Consider the following 25,525-nt stretch of genomic DNA (forward strand, 5'->3'; position numbering starts at 1 on the left):
TTCACTGTGTTAGCCAGAATGGTCTCGATCTCCTGACCTCATGATCCGCCCGCCTCGGCCTCCCAAAGTGCTGGGATTACAGGTGTGAGCCACCGCACCCGGCCTCAGTGTCTATGTTTCAAATATGTTTCTGTTTGAATAAATATGATGCCAGAGTTTAAAACAAACTAAAGTGTCTGAAAACAGCAAAAATTAGTTGCATATTTTTTTTTTGCCACTGTCAATCCTGAATGTCCTTGCTGTAAATGCATAATTTTGCAACAGTTTAAATTTATATATATATATATATATATATATATATATATATATATATAAAAAAAGATGGCTATTGTCTAGGACTAAATTGCTCAAACTTTTCCTCTAAAAGTACCCAGATTGCCTAATGGAGTGCCCTTACTGCTGGGGCTCAGGGACAGAGCAGGAAGAAGTCTGCTATGAACAAGACATTTCTTTGAAATTTTATACCTTACACTTAGAAATTAAAATATATTTTGATTTTTATGTCACAATTTAGCTGTGTTTATAGTGATATTGAATTAATATAAATGATATCTTTCTTGGCTATCATCACCCAAATCTCCTTGTAAAAAATCAAGCCCCCATGAAAATGGGGATTTGTGATTACCCCGTGTCTGTGTCTTCTTTTGCCCTCTGTCCACAATCACTGTCTCCCAGTTTGAGAAGTATGAAAATAGTGGAGGTATGGAGCTCATTAAAAACTCAAAGAAACATCCTAAAATGTTTTTAAAAGGCTACATAAGCCAGGCACAGTAGATCATGCTTATAATCCCAGTATTTTGGGAGTCTGAGGCAAGGGAATCACATGAGCCCTGGAGTTTGAGACTGGCCTGGGCAACATGGTAAGACCCATCTCTAAATAAAACAAAACAAAACATAAATTAGCCAAGCATGGTGGCACATGCGTGTGGTCCCAGCTATTAGGAGGCTGATGTGAGAGGATTCCTTGAACCCAGGAGGCAGAGGTTGCAACGAGCCAAGATTGCACCACTGCACTGCAGTGTGAATAACAAAGCCAGCCTCTGTCTAAAAAAAAAAAAAAAAGCTATATACTTTTCATGGAAAACTGTGAAAATTTTTATCTCTGCATTTTTGGAAGTGAAGAGTAAAAAAACATATCTATATGACAAGTATATGGATACCAGTTTTTTGTTGTCGTTGCTTGTTTGTTTTTACTTTTTTTTGAGATTGAGTCTCACTTTGTTGTCCAGGCTGAAGTACAGTGGCATGATCTTGGTTCACTGCAACCTCCATCTCCTGGGTTCAATTGATTCTCCTGCCTCAGCCTCCCAAGTAGCTGGGATTACAGGCATGCACCACCGTGCCCAGCTAATTTTTGTATTTTCAGTAGAGACCCGGTTTCATGGATACTTCTCTATCCATATATTTTTAACATAGAATGGATACTGTTATCTATTAGTGTTTCAGAATGAATGTCTGCAATTGTGTTTCTGGGAATTCTTAGAGCCCAGATCTCGACACAAGACAGACAATTAGAACAACTTACCTAATTGTCTGTTTTAACATCATATTAGGAACCTTTATTCTAAAATATTAAAATGGAACTTACCCTGACTAGATGTCTTCTTGATTTCCCTAGTTCTGTTACTGGTACTAGCAGACACCCAGGCTCAGAACTGGAGAGGATTCTTTTCTCTGCTCCCTCACCCTTTCACCCTATGTTCAGTTAAGGACCAAATTCCACAGATTCTGCCTCTGCAGAGTCTTCTCATTGCTTTCTCTTCCTACCACCTCCAGGAAGTGGACTTTCATTACCTACCACATTAGCCAATCCTAACTGGTATTTCTGCTTCTCCTTTCACCCTGCTATACAATCTATCCTCCCTGTTACTGACATACTCATCTTTTTAAAACCCAGAGTATAGCAAATCATTCTGCACTGAAACAGCAACAACAAGCAAACAAAATATAATAGACAAAGCTTAGCAGCTTTTAGTAGCAAATTAAATAAAAATCCCTCCTGGAGTATAAGGCATGGTTTCTAAATTACTCACTTTAGTCTCTTCTTCCATAGACCCCTGTTTAGGTAAATTTTGACTGACTTGTTGTTTCTTAAGAATACCACAGATTAGCCAACCCACATGCCTTTTCCTCCTCCTAGAATTTCTACCTGCCATTTTTCTATCTCCTTGAGTTATATCTAATGTGGATATCTTTGAAATTCAGTGTGGCTATCTTTGAAATGTCTCTTCCATTGTCGTCCATTTTTTATGCTAGTCTCTGCCTTAATTCAGGTACAGTGTCCAATAACATTTTGTTAAAGCAAACCGGATGGAAAAGTAATTCAATTTTTTCACCATTTAAAAAAATAATTCCTGAATGCTTATTAGGTACTAGGATCTCCGGAGCTGGGCATACAAATTCAATAAGGCATTTGGTTACAGAACACAAGAATATCACTACAGTATTTTCTGTATATTTTCCAGAAAGCAAGAATCCAGAAATGCAATGCTGTTCTGGAGACTGTCTACATGAAAGGGCTATTCCCCTGGTATGACATTAACTAGTCACAAGAGTTTTAGGGATATATGAGTTGGCAGAATATTATCATAGTGTGTAGACTTTGGGGAGTGTGTTAGGCTTAAAGCCTCAAGCAAAGATGCTTTCCGAAGTCCAAGAGGCAGTCTGTCAGTGGCAAAATGTTTAAGCTGGCCATTGTATGATAAAGCTTGCAGGGGGAGCAGGAGGGTCAGAGAGCTTGATAAAAATTTAATTAATCTAGCCTGAATTAAGAGGGGGACAAGCTGGACTTTCCCTCAAGAACCACCCACAAAATATTAATAGATTGTATTACAATTCATTAGCATTTATATCTGGCAATAAGTTTTCTAAACACAATCCATGAAATATCGGCCACATAACTGCTATGGCACATAAAACTAAGGGAAATAGCTCTAAACAATTTGTAGGGTAAAAGTAATGTCTCAAAGTTCCCACCCGCCCCCACCGAATTTTGATACCTATAGTAAACATGCAATGATTACAGCAATTCAAGAGCTAAAGACATGTCTGGGGTTCTCGTGTTGCAATTTCTCTTCTTTATCAGGAAATGTTTTATTAACAACATGGTTTTATGGGTGGAATACTAAGCATAGAAATAAGTATAAGCTTAAGGAATCTGCTACCAGTTGCCATAGAGAATAGATGAAAAAAGAACAGTTTCTCCAATGCTCCAAGTGACACAGTATGATTAGATTTCTTTTCAGTGTTTGTGATTACATAACTTAGGCTGGTTGAATTAAGGCTTAATTTTAGATCTAGTTTTTTTTTTACTATATTTTGCCACTGATGACTAGGTGAGTTAATTCCTTCCTCCTCTCTTTTATACTAACATAACAATTTATTGCTTTTAGACCAGGATATATACTGTCCGATTCTCTATTTCTGGCTACCTGAAGAATTAATATTAAAAAGCCATAAAATATCTGTTCTTGAAAGGCACTAAATAATCTAAAGGCAAAGATTGCTGAATATTGTCTATTCAAATTTATATTCTTGATACTTTTATGCTAAAAACTTTGGATGCAATAAAATATATATTCAGTGCTAAGTTACTACAATGAGGCTGCATCAGTATTAAAACTTTCTATTTAATCATAGATAAAAGATTCCTTATCATTACTTTGTATCTTGTAGTCTGAAATGTTACTGAAAAGAACCAGTTATCCTTGGACTCCATTCAGGGTAAAACCATTGTTGACCATTGCAGTAAATAAAAACAAGTCTTAGTTTTGACACATGATGTACATTGTAGAGCTACAACATTCATCTAAATAAATGAAATGACTGAACTAGGAGTAGTTAGCATGTCCTGGGAAGCTTCTGTAATTTTAGGAGTATCAATTAAGAGTATTGAGTTCTATGTATGTATCACAAGGGTACAAATATACTGGAGAAATATGTAATGTATTGTATCCAATTATGTTAGCAGACTATGAATCATATTCAATTATCAACATACATAAGTACATTTTATATGATGCTTAAATATCATTAATTTTCTGTTTAGCATAACCTCCTCAGACGGTATGATTTCAGTAATTTGCAGTAACAGTATTATAGCATCAATATAAATTCAATGTAAATTGGAAAATGAAAATTTTCATCTTGTTTGTATCCGTGAAAGGGCATTTACTAAACACAGGAACACATTGAATCAATAGCTTCTATTGAGAAAAAAAGCATCTGAATGTACCGCAGAGAACCTAAATAGCAGGAATCAGAAGATGAAACAAGTAATTTTCAGAGAAAGCCTAGCTAACCAGCCTAAGCATGTTCACAGGATCTCTTCAGGTAGTCACTGAAGTAAAACCAAGAAAATTGCTTTAAATATAAAAATCAGGAAGCTGACATTCCCCCTCCCTACAAACAATCAACCAGGTTCAGCTCCTAACATAAATTGTTCACTTATCTTAGTATGTATAAAACAGATTCCTCACTTGTCCAGAAAATCTGTTTAGCATATACTTAAAGTAATTCAAACTTTAAAAATTTCATGCTATACAAGATAAATTTTAATTAAAATGTTTGACTTATTTAATTAAATTAGTACATAATATCCTTACATGGCTGCATAGAGTCCTAATCTTTAAGTAATTATATATCAATTTTGAATTCAAGTAATTAAAATTCTAAAATAATTCATATAAACTTACCTCAAAGTCAAGGTCTGAATATCGTGATTTTCTTCTCTGTAAGATGTATTTTTAAAAAGAAGGAAAAAAAACCAATAAAGTTATGTTTAGTCACTCAAACAAAATGAAAAATCATCATTTTCATTAAAGATAATCCTGCTTGTTTTATACATATTTCCTTCACATAAGGAAAAATGTAAAATATTATGAAATTTTATGAATCATGAAAATTTTATGATTTTGAAATATTCTGTTCACAATTTTCTATTTTTACTTTGAACTTCTTTTAAAATTGAAGAATATAAAAATACAGAATATTTCTCATTTTGACCTCTTAACCCAAATTTTTAGTAAGGAGAAATTGTTCCTATGAAAACTCAGACAGACATTTCAATCTTGAAAGAGACTTTAGGCTTACTACAGCAAAACTACAGACAAACAGGATTAAAAGTTGTATAGGAAAAATTGTCTAGTTACCTTGACATCTTCAACCAACATCTAGTTTTCATTTCTACCAAATTCTACCCAATCCTCTGAGTCCCAAAGTTCTTCATAAGTCTCACCCACATATTTCTTGTAATTTGATAGTCCTCCATGACAGAAAAGTCCTTCTCATTGCTAGTCCTGAGGAACGAACGTATTTGTTCTAGTTCAGCAAAACAAACTATTCCACACCCCAGTAAAATGTCGATGTACATGTAAATGTCTCACAGTGTTTCTCTATGGCTCCATCTTTGTTACACAGTTTCTGAAATCTAGTTATAGATAAAATGCATTAATAAAATAATGAAGACTGATACAACCAGAAAACAGGATTAAAATGAAATTAATACAATTCATGTGATATGATTTTCATGATATTAGTATAAAGTATTCTTAGCAAACTTTTAGTATAGATTTTTAAAATTTTGAATTTTTTGATGAGAGAGGGAATGAAACAGGGAGAATTAACAAACAATTAAAGTATGCAATATTCAGGTAGTTGGAAAAATATATAAACCTTTGGGCAAAATTTTGTTTCATTTTTCCCGTGCTCCCATCCCAAAACCTACAAACTTCGATAATTTAGTAGGAAACCATACCCAAGATAGGTAGGAGACTCTAGTCTGCATTTTAACTGTTGAACATTAGGAGAGACAGAAAAGAAGCATTAATGTAGTTTCTTGAAAACTATGATTAAATTTCTGCAGCTACAGTTAAAATTGTCACGACAAAATCAGAACCTCACTGTATACCTAATCCCCAAACCATGTTTCAGTAGACAAAAGGGGACATGCCAAAAGAAAGGTTTCATGTTTTAAGTGAAAACTTCCTGAAATAATTTTATTTCAGTGAAGCTGTTTAAGACTGAAAATGCAGTCTTCAAGCACAATCAAGGAGAGGGCTTAAAGGAGACTGCTTTATTAAATGAAAACTCAGCATGTTGATCTCACTTTCTTCTTGTCTCCAACAGCATCTCAGTCTTGCCGTGGTGACATCCAGGAAGGAGAAAAGTATCTGTGAAAGCATTGAGCCCAGTCCTCTTTTGCAGTCTCCCCACCACTATTGTTATCTAACTGTGTTGTGTGAAAACCAGGCTCCAGTGTACTGCGCCACACTTTGCTGCAATATGCTAGACTAAATGTCAGTGCTTCCATTCTGCTCTTGTATACCTTGCTTTCTTGGCACTGTGACTAAGCAGGACATTTTTGTCAGTATACATTAAGCAAGATTCTCTCTTAATACAGCAAAATTTAAGGCTGGAAACAGTTTTAAGCAATAATTATAAAACATGAGTCACGAGCTTTGCATTTTATTTGAAACTTAAATAGTGAAATCTTATGAAAAAGATTTAGAAGCAAGAGCAAAAGACAGGAACCTAGAAGATCACCAGAGATAGATTCTGTTTCTGAGAGCAGGTATGTCAATGTGAAATAGGGAAGGAAAATGGATACACTCATATAAGTAGACTCTCTCCTATTTAATTTTATTAAAATTAAATTCTAATATAAGGCGTAGCATAACTGGCAGTCTTGAAGGATTAGACTAAGGAATGAACAAATCAAACAAACAAATTTTAATCAAAAGAACCTAAAGATGGTGGTGGGATTTGGAGTGGATGCAAAATAAAGCAGTAGAGCCTTAAAAATTGGAGAGTGGGGAAAAATGACAGATTTTTACAGTCCAAATGAGTTAAAAATGTGTGTAATGTGATTCAGGTTTCCACAATACTGACCAAGTGTTTCAACCTTTTGTTGTTTATATAGCACTTCCACATTTGCACATGCTACCCACCCGTGGGATGGTCGAATAAAATATTATTTATTTTCCTTATTTTATGAATAAGAAAAATTGAAGGTCAGTGGAGTTAAAATTACTTGCCCACTTCACCTGGGTGGTAAGCAAATGAGTTGGGCTCCAAACTCAGGACTTCTGACTCCAAGCCCAGCATTTTATTTACTATCTCTTGCTGTCTTCTCAGTAATATGAGTGCTATGTTACAGCAAAAATGCCTGTGATGTTTTGCTAATTGTTACCAAACTCAGCAAAAATAACAATAGATGACCCAGTCAGTCCAAGTCTGACTTTCTAAGCATAAAGCAAGGTCAAGCAGATTAACTTTTCCTTGTCAATTGCATTTTGAAGGAGAAAAAAAGAAACAAACTAGCAATTTGATATTTACATATTTGAGAAAATATCTGTGTTGAGTAAAATAACTTAGAAACTTATATGCAATCATTTATAAGCAATGATATAATAACAAAGAGTAGGAGACTTCTCCACCTCCAGACATGACTCTCTCCTTTTTTTTTTTTTATTTTTGAAATAGTCTTGCTCTGTCACCTAGGCCGGGGTTCAGTGGCACGATCACAGCTCACTGCAGCCTCAACATTCAGGGCTCAAGTGATCTCTCCACCTCAGCCCTCCTAGTAGCTGGGACTACAAACATGTGCCACAACACCTGGCTAAGTTTTTCAATTTTTGTAGAGATAAGATTTTGTCTTGTTGCCTAGAATGATCTTGAACTCCTGGGCTCAAGCGATCCACCTGCCTTGGTCTCTCAAAGTGCTGAGATTACAGGTGTGAGCCCCATTCCAGCCTTAGTTTATCTAAAAGGGGCATGAGGCATTGGGAAATTGATGGTGTAAAGAAAGAATAAGAACATTCAATTCTGTTCGGTTTTGGTCTGTTTCCACCTTTGGTATACAAACAGCGTATTGGAAAGTGTTTCAAAGTGTTGAAGTTTATTGAAACCCTGACTTGCATGTTTATTCAAATGTCTTCCTGAGCTCTCTAAAATATTAATTCCAGAGAAGAAAGCGGTTAGAAATAATGGTTACGTATGTTTTAAATTAAGAACCAACTGAGAAAAATGGTCAAGTCATAACAATTTTTCTGATAATCTGATAACTTTTAAAAATTCTACATGTAAATTTAATATAAGCCATGCGATATTGAATTATTTTATGAAGATACAAATCCCTCTGTACCTATATTCCAATTTTCCAAATAAACTAATGTAAATAATCCTTTTTCTCATAGTAGGTAATGGAATCCTTTTATGCTGTTTCCTCTTCCTAATTTCTATGCTGTTTCCTCTTCTTAATTTCTCACTTAGAACTCATCCCAACTTGTATTCTATTCTCAATATTCCATTAAAATTCTTCTTGCTGACTGTCTCTGATGAGCTCCATCTGGTCAAATTCCAAGGTCAATTTTCTGTCCATCTTATTGGACACTCAGAAGCTTTTGAAAGTTAATCATTTCCTCATTAAAACACTCATCAACTCTCAGTCTTTTTATTTTTCCTCCTCTTACTTGCTGCAGCTTATGCTGAAGTCCCCTTTGTTGGCACTCTCACATCCCTGCCTTCTAAATGTTGAGTTCCTGGGCTCTCTTCTTTCTCTTATTATCTTCTGGATATCATAATTCACTCCCATGATTTAGCATACCATCCTTTAAGTTCCAGACATCCTTTATTCCTCCTGCCTTTCCCATGATAGAAAATGCTGGATTTTTAGTCGGTCAAGCCAGAGACTTAGGAGTCATCCTTCCTTCCTTTCTGTCCCTCGTCTTCCACATTCAATCCACCAGCATGTGCCATCTGTTCTATCTCTGAATACATCTTGTTCTGCCCACTGTTTTCTATCTCCACTTTCACCTCCATGGTCAAAGAAACTGTTATCTCTTGTCTGGATTACTTCAGTAGCTTTCTGACTGTCATCCAACTTTCTGTTCTGTCTCCTCTCCTAAAACCTCTGGCTTCTAATCCTTTACTTTCTAAACAACCAAAGTTATGGATGAATGGATAGATGGATAGATGAATGCATGGAAAAATCATTGTGACAATCTTTTGCTTAACAGTCCTCATTTGCTTCCATTGCTTTACAAGACTCTGCAAAGTCTGTTCTCTCTTTTCCATTTTAACTTCATCTTAAGGAGTTCAACATTAGCTTCACAGGTATTCTGATCTTATGAGAATATGCCAAAACTCTTTTCTACCTCAGGATCACTGCACTTACAGTTTCCTTTGCCTGAAAAGTTCCCTCAGCTCCTTGCAAGCCACATTACTTCTCAATTTTATTTCTTACAGTAAATGACACTTTCAAATGCTTCCCAGACCACCTTATCTAAAGAAGTCTCTCCCTTTCATTCCATAGTTATTACCCAGTACTGCACACTATTTCATTCATTGCTTTAATGGTTAATTGTCTGTCTCTTCCATAGGGTGTATTCTCCACAAGGGCAATATCCATTTCTATCTTGATTACATTTATATCCACAGCATCTAGCAGAGGGTATGGCACAATAGGAAACATTCACAAAATTATTGGCAAATGATTAAAGGAGCTGCACGATAACAGCCAAAAGTATTCAAAAGAATGTGACTTTCTATTTTTGTTTTGTTGTTGTTGCTTTTCTTGGGCATACTCTGAGAGAATTTGTTTAAGCAAGTAGACTAAACACACAACGAAAACCATTATGAGTAGATCAACTGACAGCTAAGAGAATCAAGACAATTTGCAGGAAGGCAGGCCTATCACTAATAGAAAGGAGAAATTCTTTACAATGATTTAAAAGTGAGAAAATGTACAACAGTATGAAGGTACTCAAAGGAATACTTAGTGAATGTATGCATAGAGGCATTTCTCCACATCTAAGTCTTGTCGAATGATGAATAATTTCTCAAAGGAAATACTTCATTGTTTTTGTCACTGCAAATTAAGCTGGACAAGACACTAGAAGATTCACGCAAGTAATAAATTCCACTGACTAATGAATGGCAATATGACTGCCATTAAAATTTCTATTATAAAGTGAGCAATAAACCTACTTGTAAGGAGAAAGCTCTGGTAGCAAATCCATTAAAAATAGCGGTGGCAATGATATCTGAGAATAATTAATTTTTAAAATGACTTCTATTCAAGCTAATTTTGTTTGTATGCCTGCAAGAGAGACAAAATTCTGTAATCCAGGAGTAAAAGCAAAACAGTAAAAAATGGCAAGCTTTCCTTTCATCAGACTTACATGAGAAAAAGATATTTAAAAAAGTCGTTTCTGCACATGGTCAATTTTGTAATGGTTTCTGTTAGTGATAGAGTGCCCTAGTTCCTAAGTGAAGCCATAACATTTTGTCTAATATTCTGAATATTGATTTAACTCAGCATTCAAGCTTCTTTGCAGAAATTCAGGGCATAACGGTAATGACATAATAATAACATAATCTTACATCTAAAGTGCTTCTTACAATTTCAAAGGTTTTTCATGTACATTATCTAATTTGATCCTCACAACAGCTGTAAGGTAGGCACCTGTAATGTGATATTATTGCTAAAATATTTTACCTTTAAAAACCATTATGCTGAGAACTCTATCATTCATGTCCAGAGAAAAACTGATGTATAAAAATCTAGCCTAGAATGGTGTCTCTTTCTGGCCATTACAAATTGAGACAGACTTATTTGGTTTCCGACATACAGGTAAGCTTATACACAAATAGACAAGCTAGAGCAACAAAACCTTCTATTTTGGATAACAGTTTTGTAATGTAGTATCTAACTCTTATCAGTTATTCAGTTTTTTATTGGTAAGAAAAATTAAGGCAAGAACAACAGAAACCACTTAAGGTGTTTACATTTCAGCAAGATGGTCTACAAAAATTCAAATGATAGAAGAACTGAGACAGCACATAGGGGACCATGCAGTAACCCAGGGATTAGCAGAAGAGGTCAGTATACCTCTTAGGCTGGACAGATAAAAGGAGAGGACAGAGTGACTTAAGCCCATGGGTTGCAGCACCTGGCGTATACTGGAAGCACTGTGGGAACTACACCAGACATACAAGGTGCTCCCAAAAGCATACAGAGTAAGGGAGAAAGATCCCAGGTTTCCCTCTTTTCCTCAAACTCTACTCTCTCACCAGTGCTTTCTGTTGACAGAACCCAGCCAAAAGCCAGTGACTCAAGAACTTGAATTAACCTTGAAAGATACAAGGAAAAGAGTGAAGAATGGACCATGTGCTTAATATGTTCAAGATGTGCACATAAGTTGGAAAGACTCTTGAGTGAAAAACCACTTACTATTTAAATCTAACATCTACAACCTGCTAAAGTAAATGCCACAGCTTCAATGATTCAGAACAAATACTGACCTGTCTCCATACAATGTTACAACTATAATTTTTCAGGAAATAAATAAATAGAACAATCCAAGGTTTAAATTAGATTTTATAGTCCTCAAGTGCTTGAGAACCATGATACCTCTTTTGTCCCCTCTTGCTCAAAAGCAAAATCTTAGTGTGTTTTTTGTTCTTGCTGTTGCTTTGCTCTATGTATACTTCATGTATTCATCACATTTTGTTCATTAATTGAAGGTAAATGACTAAAGTGCTGATGACAATATCATTCTTCTTAACCTTAAGCAAAGCAGTTACAGGATATTTAGGGCTGGAGCCACTGTTGTGAAAAATCTTACTATATTAGTATTGCAATTATTCCATAATTGTGGCAGCTCTATATCTAAAGTTTTCAGAATTGATTAACAAGTTCATTTGGGAATGACTACAGTTAGAGAACATATCAGCAGAAGGAAAGAAACAAGGTACTATTAGGCTCAGAGAAAATCTAGATATGTTTTTAATGCCAAGAAACTTCATGAATTTATTAAACTTTTTATACCCACTAATTGGGGGTTAGCTGAACAAACTCCCATGAAGGCTGGAAGCTTTTGTGCTGCCACTGACTTCAGGGTTGGGGAGCCTCCTTCTTTCTTTGTTGCTTCTTGCTTATTTGAACAAATACTTCCACCCACTCACCCACTCGAGTCTTTTTTGGCTTTCTTTTTTCCTCCCTCAACTCTTGTTTTTCCTCTTTTGCACTTTCTATCACATTCTATTCTACTATATTAGTATTGCAATTATTCCCATAATTGTGGCCGCTCTATATCTAAAGTTTTCAGAATTGCTTAACAAGTTCATTTGGGAATGACTACAGTTAGAAAGAGAACATATCTCTCCATGTTATGAGAATATTATTATTATTTTTTATTATTAATTCCCACATTTTCTGTTTTACCCTCTTCTGTTTCTTCCTTCAGCACTTTCCATGCTGGCAGTTTGTGAAAACGGATTCCTCTGGAGGTAAAATGTGAGCATCTTTATATTATATCCTTGAAAGAATCCTGAGGATCTTGGCCATTCTCTGCTGTGCCAGCTGCCCAGGCTGGATGTTCCTTATGGCTTTAATCTTCCTTCTTACTTAGAGGGAGAAAAGACTTAAATTGTTCTATGGCTTAGGCCTCATGTGATCCACATGATTTACCATTTTCACCTTAACATTATCTTCTAAGACTCAAGACACCTCCTGACTACTGTTGATCCCACTCTCTATGTAGATACTCAGGTCATTTTTCTGCTTTTCCTTTATTATTGTCAGAATACCATCTCCCTCACCAGTTGACCCAGCATATACAATCTAGCAGAGCTGATAATTCTACTTGACAATGTATCATGCTGCTCAAGAAGAAAGCCAGATCAAAAACTTTATCTTCATGAACACAGCCCCATTTCCAGAATGTGTTAATTATACACACTTAAAGGACAAGGGCTTTACCCATTTCATGTCTTTATTCATCATAAGACCAAATGCCTGTCAAAGATTAGAAAGAACTTTAAAGTTACCTTCATGCTAATATTCAGGCTCATTACTGTCCCTTCCAGATGCCATAAAATTGATCAGGACAGAAAGATTCTATTCCTAGATTTGCTATGAACTTGCTCTACAACCTTGAACAAATGACTCTACTTTGAGGATTATAACAACTTATCCATTGCATGGAGGTGTTGTGAAGATTAATTCCTGTTTCTAAAATGATTTGAGGATCTGCTAATGAAAGATGCTATATAAATGCTAATTTTTATTATTCATTCCCACATCTATATATTCTCTTTCTGCTATCTCATAAAATCGTCACCCTAAGCAATTACTATTAAATTCATTTAAAGAATGAAAACGAAGAACCAAATTTTCATTCTGAATTCCGAATTTCCTTCCTTTTCAAGATGTAAGTCTTGTGATCTCTAAGTCGTTTAAATGCAGATCTTTTGGCTGAATCACAGTTATATATAATACACTTAATAATAAGGATACGGAAATTTGGAAAAATTACAAACTGAACAAAGAAGTTCTTGGAAATACAGTCTATTGTTCAAGCACAGATAACCTGTACAATATCAATCCAGCAAAGTTTTCAGGCTTTTAGATGTAAAACATTTTTGTAACAACCAAAATATTTTCATGCAATTCCATTCAACCCACTTTAACACATTTAAAAGAGGCATACTATACAGAAAACTTCCACACAGTCATTATGATTACTTATAATGTTATGTTATTATATGCATACTTACTGAAAATCCTTTTAAAAACTTTTGTGATTTTTGCATAAATATTTTGTAGTTTGTCCTTATGTGGTCATTATTACAAACCTGGTAGTCTCTGGGATATGCAAGTTACAAATAAGGAAACTGCAGCTATTCTGCTAATTCAGAGGGATGAAATATTTTTGTTCAGAAGGGAGCTCCAGTCACCCTGGAGTTGAACTTGGCTTCATTACCCCTATCTATGCCTTTGGTTCTGAACAATGATTCTGACCTAGAAGCCTTATTCAGTTTGAGGTTGATCCAGAACTTGGGGACTTATCTTAGATTCTATTCACATTACCGTTTATTGTCTAGAATTTTCTCAATCCAGCTGGGAAAACCCTGAAAATTACCCTATTCATCACATTTTTTAAGCCTCTCAGAACACCTTTTCATTTTGACCTAGTGGAAGGTATGGCTTTGGGGAGAAGCATGAAAAAATTGCCTCTGGGAACTTTTGGAAACTTGAACATACAATTATCAGCATAACTCTGATGGAAAGGGCAGGCAACTAATTATAGTGTCTTTGTGTAGATGGTGTTTTATGTAATAATCTATTATACTAAAACAATTGGCAATACATATAAAAGTATGCATGTATTGTATCATATATGAATATATATATCAACTGAAGGTTTACAGTTATTTTTCACTGTATAAGCAGGAAAGCTGTGACGAGCTTACTGTTTACTTTTGGTGGCCTTATGAAAGCAAAAAGGCCATATTGTTGGGCCTCAGAATCCTGACTGTTAGTATGCTCAGATTACATTCTTCCTGACAATTCACAGTCTAAGACAAAAAATTTTAATGGTCATTATTCTGTAAGTTAAGAGCAAAAATATTTACTCTGAATAATACTGATCTACTGTAATAATAATTAGTTTTTCATCAGTATAATGGTAAAACATTTAGAGAAATATTCCAATTTTGTAATTTTTAACAGTTACTGTCACACAGAAAGTACAGATCTCAGTTTAAGTTTGTAATGCCATGTAGACACTATGCACCAAAAGGACCTGTGGTACCTGAGAAACATCAGAAGAATCCTCTGCTTTTTATTTATTTTATTTTATTTTTTATGAGTGCCTAATTTAGTTCCCATGATGACAGAATTATGACTGATTAGTATCTTTTTAAATATAATAGTTTCTTTTTTTAAATATTATCTTGAATAAGGGGATTATAATGCACTACTGAGAAAACCCTGAATTGCGACTGAATCTCAATAGCCAGAAATTTTCATGATACATAACTGCAAAAGCTGATGTGAATCTTCTCTTCCAACACCAGTGTCACATCAATCAATCAACCAATCAATCAATATCTCTATCTATATCTATTCATATTTCAACTGTCAAGGAAAAATTTAATCTTCTGTGGCTCACCTCTAAAGAACTCATTGATATCGTTGATCCAGTTTCACTTCTTGATAGTCCTGCATTATCATCCAACTCAGAGGCCATGAAATTCTTCACAGCTGTGCGAGGTTCAAAGGGCAAATTCTGCATATGTTCCTGGGGTGCGAGATGTTGCTCTAAGTTCATATTGAACTGGTCCATTACAGGGGGATTCATGTTGAATTCAGGGTTTACTTTGTAGTGCAATAGCCTTTCATGCGGCAAGGTTTCCATGCCAATATTCATTTTGCTTTCTTCTTTCATTGAAGGCTGGTTATTTACAGAACTTCTGGGCATCACAATATAGTCACTTTCCATCATTCTTTCTTGAGGGTGGACTATGTCCATGTCAGCCCCTCTCAAATTATCATCCGTACATAAGTACACAGTTCTTCGCAATTCACTATTTTCTTTTTTCAAACATGGATTGCTAAGCTCATTCATACTCATGGGCATGTGCAGACCTGTGGGTTGCTGGATGATGACTTTGGAAATGACATTTCCAGGCAATGTTGAATAGCTTAGTCCTTCAGGGTTTGTTCCCTTTTCTTCTTCATCATCATTTAGAGAAATCCTAGAGAGCGTTCCTGTTATTGTGGCTGCTCGGCAAGGACCAATATCCTTATGAAGAACTGTGAGTAGGAATGTAAAAGTTGAAGAAAGAGAGTTAATGTGTGTTTATTTTTCATTATTATATTATGCTGTCTCTCTTTCTACTAAACAATTTTCTTGTTATTAAATATATATTATTTGATAGATATGTTATTTAAAAATATACATATCAATTTGTTTGTACATGGTCCAGAGATTACTCAATCACTCTTTACTGATTCTGTTATGCTCTCATAGATCTCAGGTAGCCCATAGCTAAAGCATATCTGAAAGCTGATTAATGGGCTTTCAAAAATCTTAGTACCCTGTCCTTAAACAACTCCAAATAACTTTCCAGGAAAATAGGAGATTACCAGAGAAGTTTTCTCTATCAATCTGCTCCAAAGGATTTTTGTAAAATTATGAATATTTTCATACAAATTTGATTTTTTTCTTAATGGCTTTCCCTCTAAACTGTTCTAGAAGTTATGCTCATTAAAATGCTTCTTGAAGGGATAATTAATGGGAACTTCATCCTACCGGATCAGAAATCCCTCCAAAAATTATGCATATTGAAAATTAATGAGGATTTTTTCAGTGAAGTCCATATGGTCAAGGTGGATACAATATTCAAAAGTATTTATCATATTCAGTTTTATATAGAAGAAAGAAAATTTAAAAATTAATCTATATGCTGGGATGCCCCTATGAGAATATTAAAACTGCCAACTGAGTTTAAGAAAAAAAACTTTATGAACCTCCAAAATTTTTGTTCCACTTTAAGCCTAAAAATAATGATTTAGGAGAAAAAAATTTATGATAACTTGTAGTATGAAAATGAACAAAACAAAAATGCAAACCAAACCAAACAAAAACAATCAACAAAAGAGTAAATAATTCTTTATTAAAATATATTTGGGTTTTTTTTTTCCCTCTTTTTGCCTCTGTATAAAAAGAAAGTCATATTTTGGGGATAATAGGGCAGAATAACACAAAGCATGCTTAGTTATGAACAATTGTCAGTTTTGAGGATACAAATGAATAAAATTCTGAAGACTTGTTATTGTAACTTTGGAATTGAAAGCATACAGAATAGCACTGTGTGAAGTTGGTTCAACATGCACATCTGGTGCTAACCTACCTACAAAGTAGAGCAATCATCATTTAAAATTTCATTAGGCATAGATGACTGTAAAAATCTGGTTTATTGTCTCCTCATAAAAAGTTTCAGATATACTGATTTTTTTCTATTATTATCCAGTTTTCAAATAGAATCATAATTATTATGCATTAAAGCAGAGGTTGAAAAACAGATTATAAATGTCTTTCCCTGTTACATAGAAACAAGACTTTAAAATTATTTCAAAACATGAATCATTCATGTAATATCTGTTATCTTGAAAGATATTGTATCTAGTTATTGTATTATTGTCTCTTTATCTTAGGCAGTAAAAATCATGTTAAATTTACATCTTTTTTAAAATTAATAATCTGGTTGTGCCTTTTTGTGTATTTAACTGTTATACATCATAAAAAGTAGAAAAATTCAGTTTTAAAAAGTTATTTCCAAACCCCTAAAAATAATAGATCAATAATGAATTCTAATTTCCAGGAGTAATGATACATGACAATACTAAGGGGCAAAGTATGCTAAATTTAATGATATTGTAATGATTTAATGATACTGTAAATAAATACTTAAAAAAAACTCCAAATTCAGTGAGAGACACTTTTAACCCTTAATTGTATATAGAAATAATTCCAAAATTTATAGCAGTAAAATTTAAACATGAGTTATGGGAACTTATCTTATTTCATTAAAATATATAAATAACTTTAAACTTTTATTTAAAAACTATAAAGGAAGTATTGGCACTGTGTATTGACTTTATAATTTAAATTTGTACAAGATACATTAAGCTTTGTACAAATTTAATATGATTTATAGTTATAGCCAACGCATTTTAACCAAGTTATATAGCTGTGTTTGCTGAAATTTTATATTATATATATACACACATAATATGTAAAGAAAGATAATTCTTCTTATGCAGTAGTGGCTGCTCTGTATGAGAGAAATGCCTGCCTCTTAGAGTTACTTAAAATGTATATCCAAGTTTTGAATATACAGCATAAACAAATCATACCGCCTACACATGAAAGCATGATGGTAAAGTGATGGGACTTTCGAGAGAAATTAATCAAGTAGTGAAACACAAACTCCAAACAAAATATAAAGCAACTGAATATTTGGCATGATCAGATAGAAACGCTGCCATGTAGGGAAGTGAATTTCACCTCATTATAAAGAAAGATTATTCAGAGTTCATGAATATGCTTCAACATAGACAGACATCTCTAGATAAACTGAGAAGAAAGCTCTTAATGGACTCAACCAAAAAGGACACCAATAACAGATGAAAACAGAAAATGAAAACATTAGAAAAATTATTTGCTAATAAAATAATGGTACTGGCCTGTATTAGGGATGCTAAATCCCAGCATACAATGAGGCCCAGAAATATCTGTAACTTAATGAAGGAGAACAAGATAAATACTGCAGAGATGAGATCACAGCTTAAGGAGGATGGTCTAATACAGTGGTACTCAATTTTAGCATGCATCAAAATTATCTGGATGGCTTATAACTAGTTCCTATACCCCAACCTCCAGTTTCAGACCCTGGGTTAGGGCCTCAAAATGTGCATTGCTAATAAGTTCTCAGGTGATGCTAACACTGATGGTCTAGGGACCACTCTTTGACAACCACTGGTTTAATGTTACAGCTGTTAAAGGAGAGACAAAACCATCTGCTCTTACATTGCTTCTCTTTCAAGGAGAAGTGTAATGAGTACACCAAATGAGGCTGAAAAAAACAACACTGAAGGTGGAAGATTAGGAATTAAATGAATACTTATTCTTTGTAAATAAATTTAAGCTTTTAAACCCGGAAAATCACATTCCATCTTGGAACATAGTTGTGGAAATTGGCACCATGGCTAGTGATATTTGAGAAATTATGGCAGGTGGATGGAGCAAAGTGACAATATTGTATCAATTATCCAAAAAAGGAAAATGATCAATTCTGGAAACCAAGCACTAGTGAGACTGCGTCCTGGCAATATTTTGTTAGATTTTCAACAGGAAATGGTGATTTCTAATGCCCAGCTCTGGTCCACTATGGGTTGCCAAAGCATGACAGTTACCTTACTGCTCTGCTATGACCATACTCTACATAGAGTATTTAGATTAAATCCAAGAATGAGAATATGAGATTAGTCTCTCATATTCTTATGATCATGACAAGATCTGAGATTCTGCACAGATGTTTAATGGTTTTGAGTTGAATCTGAAAACTCCATGTAGAGGAAGTCTGCTGGCAGATAGGGAGTGCCTTACTGAATATAGCAGGTTTCTCTGCTAGGTTTCATGACATTCAACTCTTTTAACTACAGTTTGAATGAAGACTTAGAAGGTATTCTTATCAAACTTTTAATCACCAAACAATGGAAATGGATAGTATACTAACCTGAAATTAGTAAAATAATAGCAAATAGACATAAATGCAAAGGCCAAATTTCTTTTTCAAGGAAAACATACCAAAAACAAAACCTTTACATAATAGACTGGGGAAGTCCTGACAACTCCTATAAAAAGTCTTAGGAATTTCAGCTAAGTTGACACTAGTACTGAAATAGAAATCATACACAAATGTGTATAACATTAATACAAGTAAAGAGCCCACTGTGATAAATGCTGGGTGAACATGTATATATTTGGGCACCATAATTTAAAATTATTGATAAATTGGAGGCTACCTTGGGTATCGTGCCTCAGAGAATGCTACAAGAAATGAATGATGAAATAAGACTTGTTTAATCTGAAGAAAAAAATACTTGGATTGGGCTAAATGATAATTGCTTTAAGGCAGTTGGATATTTAGATGAAGTAGATACCCACTGTTGTTTTAAAAGGCAGCAGCAAGATCAACAAATAAAAGGTAAAATGAGGCGTATTCTGTTCCTCCGTAGGACCACATTCCAACAATTGGAACTATCCCTCAAAACTGAACATACAGTTTTCTTTAAAACTATTGAGCCATCTACTCTGGTGAGAATTTAGCCACAGACTGGGAAATTATGGCATACAAGCCATCTAAACAGGACGTGCTGCAGAGTTTCTCTTGATTCTTTGTAAAATTAAAACCACAACAACCTTAACACACATACAGACAATGCAATTTCATCTTTACAATAACCCATATTCTATACATGATAAAATAGAGGCACAGAGAGGTTAAATTGACTGGCCTTACATCCAACAACTATTACTTGGTGGAATGGAAATCTTATGTCTCCATGTGAAAGTTTTTCTGCTGTCATGGTGTTTCCAATGAACCATTCTTAGTTTTTCTCTCATTCTCTTGTTCGTTCTCTCTCTCTCTCTCTCTCTCTCTCCCCCCCTCCGCCTTCTTCCTCCACAAACACACTTCTATTACTACAATCCTTCCATTTTAAAGATTCTGTTTATTCGTACACATAAATATGGAGACAAAAGTGACTCCATCTTGAATGCTAATCCACCATTTTGACTTCTGAATAACCCCAGTCCTATGAATGCCTCCTGATTCTTACTTTATTTACTGTACTTAATGTAAGAACATGTACTCATTACAAATTCTGCCTTTAGATCAAAGCAACCTTGATGTTACTGTACAAATTATAGGCTATGAGGCTCATAGCACTCTTGCTTATTCTGGAGGGTTGCCTTTAATTGTCTATACAGCATGTATCCCCTTTCCCTATGGTATATAAACCCTGTGTCTGAAGAGTAATTGTGCGAGGATCTGTCTGTCTTGCTGCTGCCCAAGACTACCCTCCTGTCTGTAAGTTCCCTAATATCCTCCCTTTAACCAACAACTGGATTTTTCTGCCTCGTTCTTTGGTTTCTCAGCTCCGTTGGCATTTGGGGGCTGCTTTACATATATAGCCCTTTCACAGAACAATATGTAATGTGTAAACCACAGTATTTTCTTTAAAATTAAAATCTATAGAAATGATTTAACATCCCTACTGATTAGATTTTCCAAATCCAAATATGCTTACCTGATCGACAAGCAATGTCTACATCCTTTTCAAAGTCTGTCTGTAACAAGAAATAAGAAGACATAGAACCATCATTTAATGAAGACCTCAAGTGTCTTTTACTAATCAGATTATCTGAAGTTTACAGATATCTAAGTTGGCAGCACAAGTTTATTGTTTTGTGCATAGGAAGTTTCTCTAGGTATAATTAGATTGTTTTCAACAGTGTTTCCTAGAGCCCAAATGTTAAATAAAATCAAAGGAAACATAGCATACAATTTTAATAAGACAATACAACACCCAGTGTCATCTTCCGTCTGGAAACTGGTAATCATATATTAGAAGGATAGAATTTTAAGGCAATTCTCTAACCATAATAAAGACATCAGAATGTGAATTATGATGAATATACTTAAATAATTATGTTTGTTATTGGTATTTTTAAACATTCAATTTGAACATATTGCTTGTAATGTAACATCTTATAATCCAGCTTTGTCAAACTAGGTTAAACTACGCTCAAACTAGACTCTTCTAATGATTCAAATGTGGCAAAAAGCTTCCAGGTTTAGGACTTAAAATTGAATATTAAACCATACTCATCTGTTCGAGAACTTTCTGGGGTTTAGTTGTGACCTCATATTTTCCTAAAATTTTATTTTAAACAAATCAATTAATTTTTGAAATGATAAAATTTCGTTATCTTAATCAGGGTCTTCCAATCAAATGCCTTTCCCTGTTAATATTTTAAATCAGAGATTTTGGTTATCTATTTGTTTTTAGTAAGGAGTTGATTATTCTTTGCAAAGTCTTAGTTACTAATGTATCATCTAGCTTATTATTGTTGCCTAGTTCAAAAAAGCTAATAAATCGAATATACTGTAAAAACAAAACTTTCCTATTTAATTCCTGCTTAAATGACACAGTTTAAATATCATCTTATTTCTAAAATACATCAAAGTGGTTATACCTACAGTACACTTTGATTCCAATAATAGCCAGAGCTCCCGTACAATAATTGATCTTTCACTAAAAGGGTGGCTACTCCTTACGCTTTAGGACAGTGGTTCTCATCTAAGGCTGCATACTGGAATCATCAATACCTAGGTCCCACTCCCAAGATTTTGATTTTATGTGGTCTGTGGCGTGGCTCCCCTGATGATTCCAATGTTTCACTAAGGGCAAGAACCACTGCTTTAAGACTAGAAGTGCAGGTTCATAGTGTTCTGATCTGTAAAAGACATCCACATGCTCCTACGCACAAATCATTAGCCCTAATTCTATGCAAGGAGGAACATACTCCGCAGTGTTGCATAGGACTCCCCCACTCAACACCCCAGGGAACCAACAACACGTCCTGGACTCTGAAGCCATCTGGAGATAACGCTTATGTGAGACCAGAGTTCGCAGTCTATTAATGAACTGAAGCCAAAGTCAATCAAAGTGAGATTTTTACACTATTTTACTAACAAGGATTTCTTCTATTCCCTTGAGAAATCATGACTTAATTAACAAGCAGTGGAAAAATAAAAACTCACCATGATTTGAGCATGTCCATTAGGAAAAGAACTTGAAGAGTCTGCATTGATGGGATCTTGACAGTTTCTCAATCGGCATCTAAATGCATCCTGAACCTGTGGGGAGGGGGAACACATTACTTTTCTTCTCTCTTAGTAATGACAAGATATTGTCTATATTGGCAATCAACTCTGAGGCAGTGGTTATCATTGATTTTACAATCTTATACCGATTTTGTTTACTTCTTTGTTAAAAGAAATTATTATTATTATTGTTGTTGTTATTACTATTATTTTTTGAGATGGAGTTTCACTCTTGTTGCCCAGGCTGAAGTGCAATGGTGCAATCTTGGCTTACTGCAACATCCGCCTCCCGGGTTCAAGCAATTTTCCTGCCTCAGCCTCTCAAGTAGCTGGGATTACAGGCATGTGCCACCACTCCCGGCTAATCTTGTATTTTTAGTAGAGATGGGGTTTCTCCATGTTGGTCAGGCTGGTCTCAAACTCCCGACCTCAGGTGATCTGCCCACCTTGGCCCCCCAAAGTGCTGGGATTACAGGCGTGAGCCACCGTGCCCTGCCTTGTTTACTTTTTAATACAAATGCTGGTGTACCTGGACTTTTGCTGTATGCCAAGGAAATTTATCGGTTACCATAACCTATAGAGGGAAGTGCTGGGAACTCCTTAGCTATCAAAATAGCTATATCTGTTCGACACTAATAATTCTTGCCAGAAGGCAGATTTATTCCACTGTTGCAAATGTGTGTCTTTTAAGGGGATTTACTATTTGGTATGGCATAATCTTCCTAACAGCTTTAAATATTGTGAAAAATGAGATTATTCAATGATATTTTCACTGAAATTGATTTTGGATGTTTCTTTTTATGTCTCATGTAAGAAATCTTTGAGTAGACTATCTCTTGTCTCCCTGTGTGCCCTGATATAAAAACAAAACACAACAAAAGGGAAACAAAACAGCACTACTTCTGGTGGACTGACTTGCCAATAAAAAGTCACTTTGCAAAGCCAAATTTCCTTCATATCCATTTATAATCAAATTCTGAAGAAAGAACAAACATATCTCATGAAAGTTCTAAGAACATTACATTAATTCTTTTATTAAAAAACAAGTGAAGGAACATGAATAGCTGAGAAGCAAACATAAAAAGCAATCGATAGTTATTCTCTTCCTACAGTGTCTCAGCATCAGCCTGTTCTTTCCAATTCCAGAGGTTCATCAAGCTCCCCAGGAGCTGTTGATGGACATCGTTACAAGTAGCTACTTATCCCAAGTCAATGTCAAGGTCGTTTCACTACTTTGTTTTTCTAACTTCATATTATTGACATTTTCTTTCTTGTTTATTACACTCTGTTTTATTGGATTAAAAAACAAAGCATAGATGATGTTATATTTTCCCTATTTTACTGATGCACCATTATAGGGACTACTAAGGTTAATATAGAGAGGTTTTCATTTTTGAGAAGCACTGATATAAGATCTCTTGTCACCATTTTGATGTGAGATATTCATATATACCTGTTGGCCAGGAAATAAAACAAAACAAAACAAAACAAAACAAAACTGAGCCTATTATGTTGTTTTTAGCTTCCTCCTTGTCCTCTCACCTATTTCATAGTCATTAGTAGCCTCTCTCCTAAATTGTCACATTGCAGGATTTGGAAACTGACACCAAGTCTAGTCACAACCAAAGACTGGCCAACTGGCCCAATAATGAGACCTCTGTCCACTTCTATTTCTCCACCTCCAGTTCTAATCCTACTGATGCGGCCATAATGTCTGTGAAATGAAGGAATGGGGATAGACTCAGTGTTCTCTGACCTGTCTTCCATTCTATTACTCTAATATTTCTAAATCTAGAATTTCTTTGAAAAAGAATGCATTACCTGATACCCAGCAAGGTAATTTCTTATTTCCTTTTTCAAACACATCAGTTACAGTACAGATGTAGTGAAATCTAGTCTGATCATCTTTTCCTGAAGAACTGAATAAATATTTAGAACTAAATCATCTAGCTTTTCCTAGTAAAGGAGACACAACCAGGACAAAATTAGATTTATCAGATGCGAAGGCTTTTAAGCTCCTCCTTTTTAGATTAAGAAGTTGTTGTATGTTTTAAAGAGAGACATTAGTAATCAAAAATTGGTAATGAGTCTAGTATTTGTCAGATCATTACTTTTTCTATTATGCAGACATTTGATTTGGGGAAACCACTAAGAAAGTATATCTGTTTCTACAAAAAAAAAATCCTAGAAACCAATGTCAGAAAAATAGGTACATATTAATTTTCTGTTTGTGCCTCAAGGCAACTATTAAAAAACCACATTTTACAAAGGAAGATAAACTATGTTAGCAATGGTGCCTTCTGGGAGCTTGTCTCATGAAGATTTCTATCAAATATATTTCTAGATCAGCATATATAAAATGAGAAACATTTTGGTAATACCAGAGATTAATTCGAATGGTCCTTGCTAACCACTCCCAATTTTCAGACCTTCAAAGCATAGTTGCCAATATTTTTGACTGACTATGAAAGATGGAAATATAATTTCTGTAGGTTTCTCTTCAAAATCAACTCTTAGTTGCTTAAAGGAGATGTAAAAGAAATCCAAGTCTTTTCAGAACACATGCACATATAAAATCAATACCTTCCACTACTGAACTCCCAAATAGAACGATAGATTAAGGGCATTTGTACACCGAATGATGATGTCAGCTTCATGAACCATTAAATGCTACTCAGAAGAAATATAAATCAAAAAAGAATAAATATTCTCCAGTAAATTCAAGGTTATTTTAATGGTCATATAAATGTCACAATTTAAGTGCTAGATTCTCTGCCACTTTTAGTGCCTCTGATACCTCTAATTTAGAAGGATTTGCAGAAGAAATTCTACTTGATTCTAAATGCTCCATTTTATTTATTTTTTTAATCTTAAAAATGTTATCTAGGGGGCAGGGCGTGGTGGCTCATGCCTGTAATTCCAGCACTTTGGGAGGCGAGGTGGGCAGAACACGAGGTCAGGAGTTCGAGACCATCCTGGTGAACATGGCAAAACTCTGTCTCTACTAAGAAAATACACAAATTAGCAAGGCGTGGTGGTGGGCACCTGTAATCCCAGCTACTTGGGAGGCTGAGGGAGGAGAATTGCTTGAACTCGGGAGGTGGAGGTTGCAGTGAGTTGAAATTGTGCCATTGTACTCCAGCCTGGGTGACAAGAGCAAGACTCGGTCTCAAAAAAAAAAAAAAAAAAAAAAAAAAAAAAAAAAAAAATTGTATCTAGGGAATCTGGATGCATTAGTCTTAAATATTTGTCCAACACTGTCAGGAAAGAATGATTAGAT

General features: G+C 34.8%; 1 protein-coding gene across 1 annotated transcript in view; it reads right to left on the reverse strand.

Moving 5' to 3' along the window:
• The window catches only part of LOC105537373 (brain-specific angiogenesis inhibitor 3-like), a 162,953-nt gene that overhangs the window by 12,929 nt on the left and 124,499 nt on the right, over nt 1-25,525 (reverse strand). Inside the window, exons 11-14 of the mRNA XM_011976946.1 lie at nt 22,183-22,278; nt 20,666-20,705; nt 14,958-15,601; nt 4,695-4,730 (exon numbers count right to left, since the gene is read on the reverse strand). Of these exons, the coding sequence (XP_011832336.1) occupies nt 4,695-4,730; nt 14,958-15,601; nt 20,666-20,705; nt 22,183-22,278 (816 nt within the window). The remainder of the gene's footprint in view (nt 1-4,694; nt 4,731-14,957; nt 15,602-20,665; nt 20,706-22,182; nt 22,279-25,525) is intronic.

Source organism: Mandrillus leucophaeus, unplaced genomic scaffold (genome assembly GCF_000951045.1).
Source record: "Mandrillus leucophaeus isolate KB7577 unplaced genomic scaffold, Mleu.le_1.0 Scaffold1714, whole genome shotgun sequence".
Lineage (NCBI taxonomy): Eukaryota > Metazoa > Chordata > Mammalia > Primates > Cercopithecidae > Mandrillus > Mandrillus leucophaeus.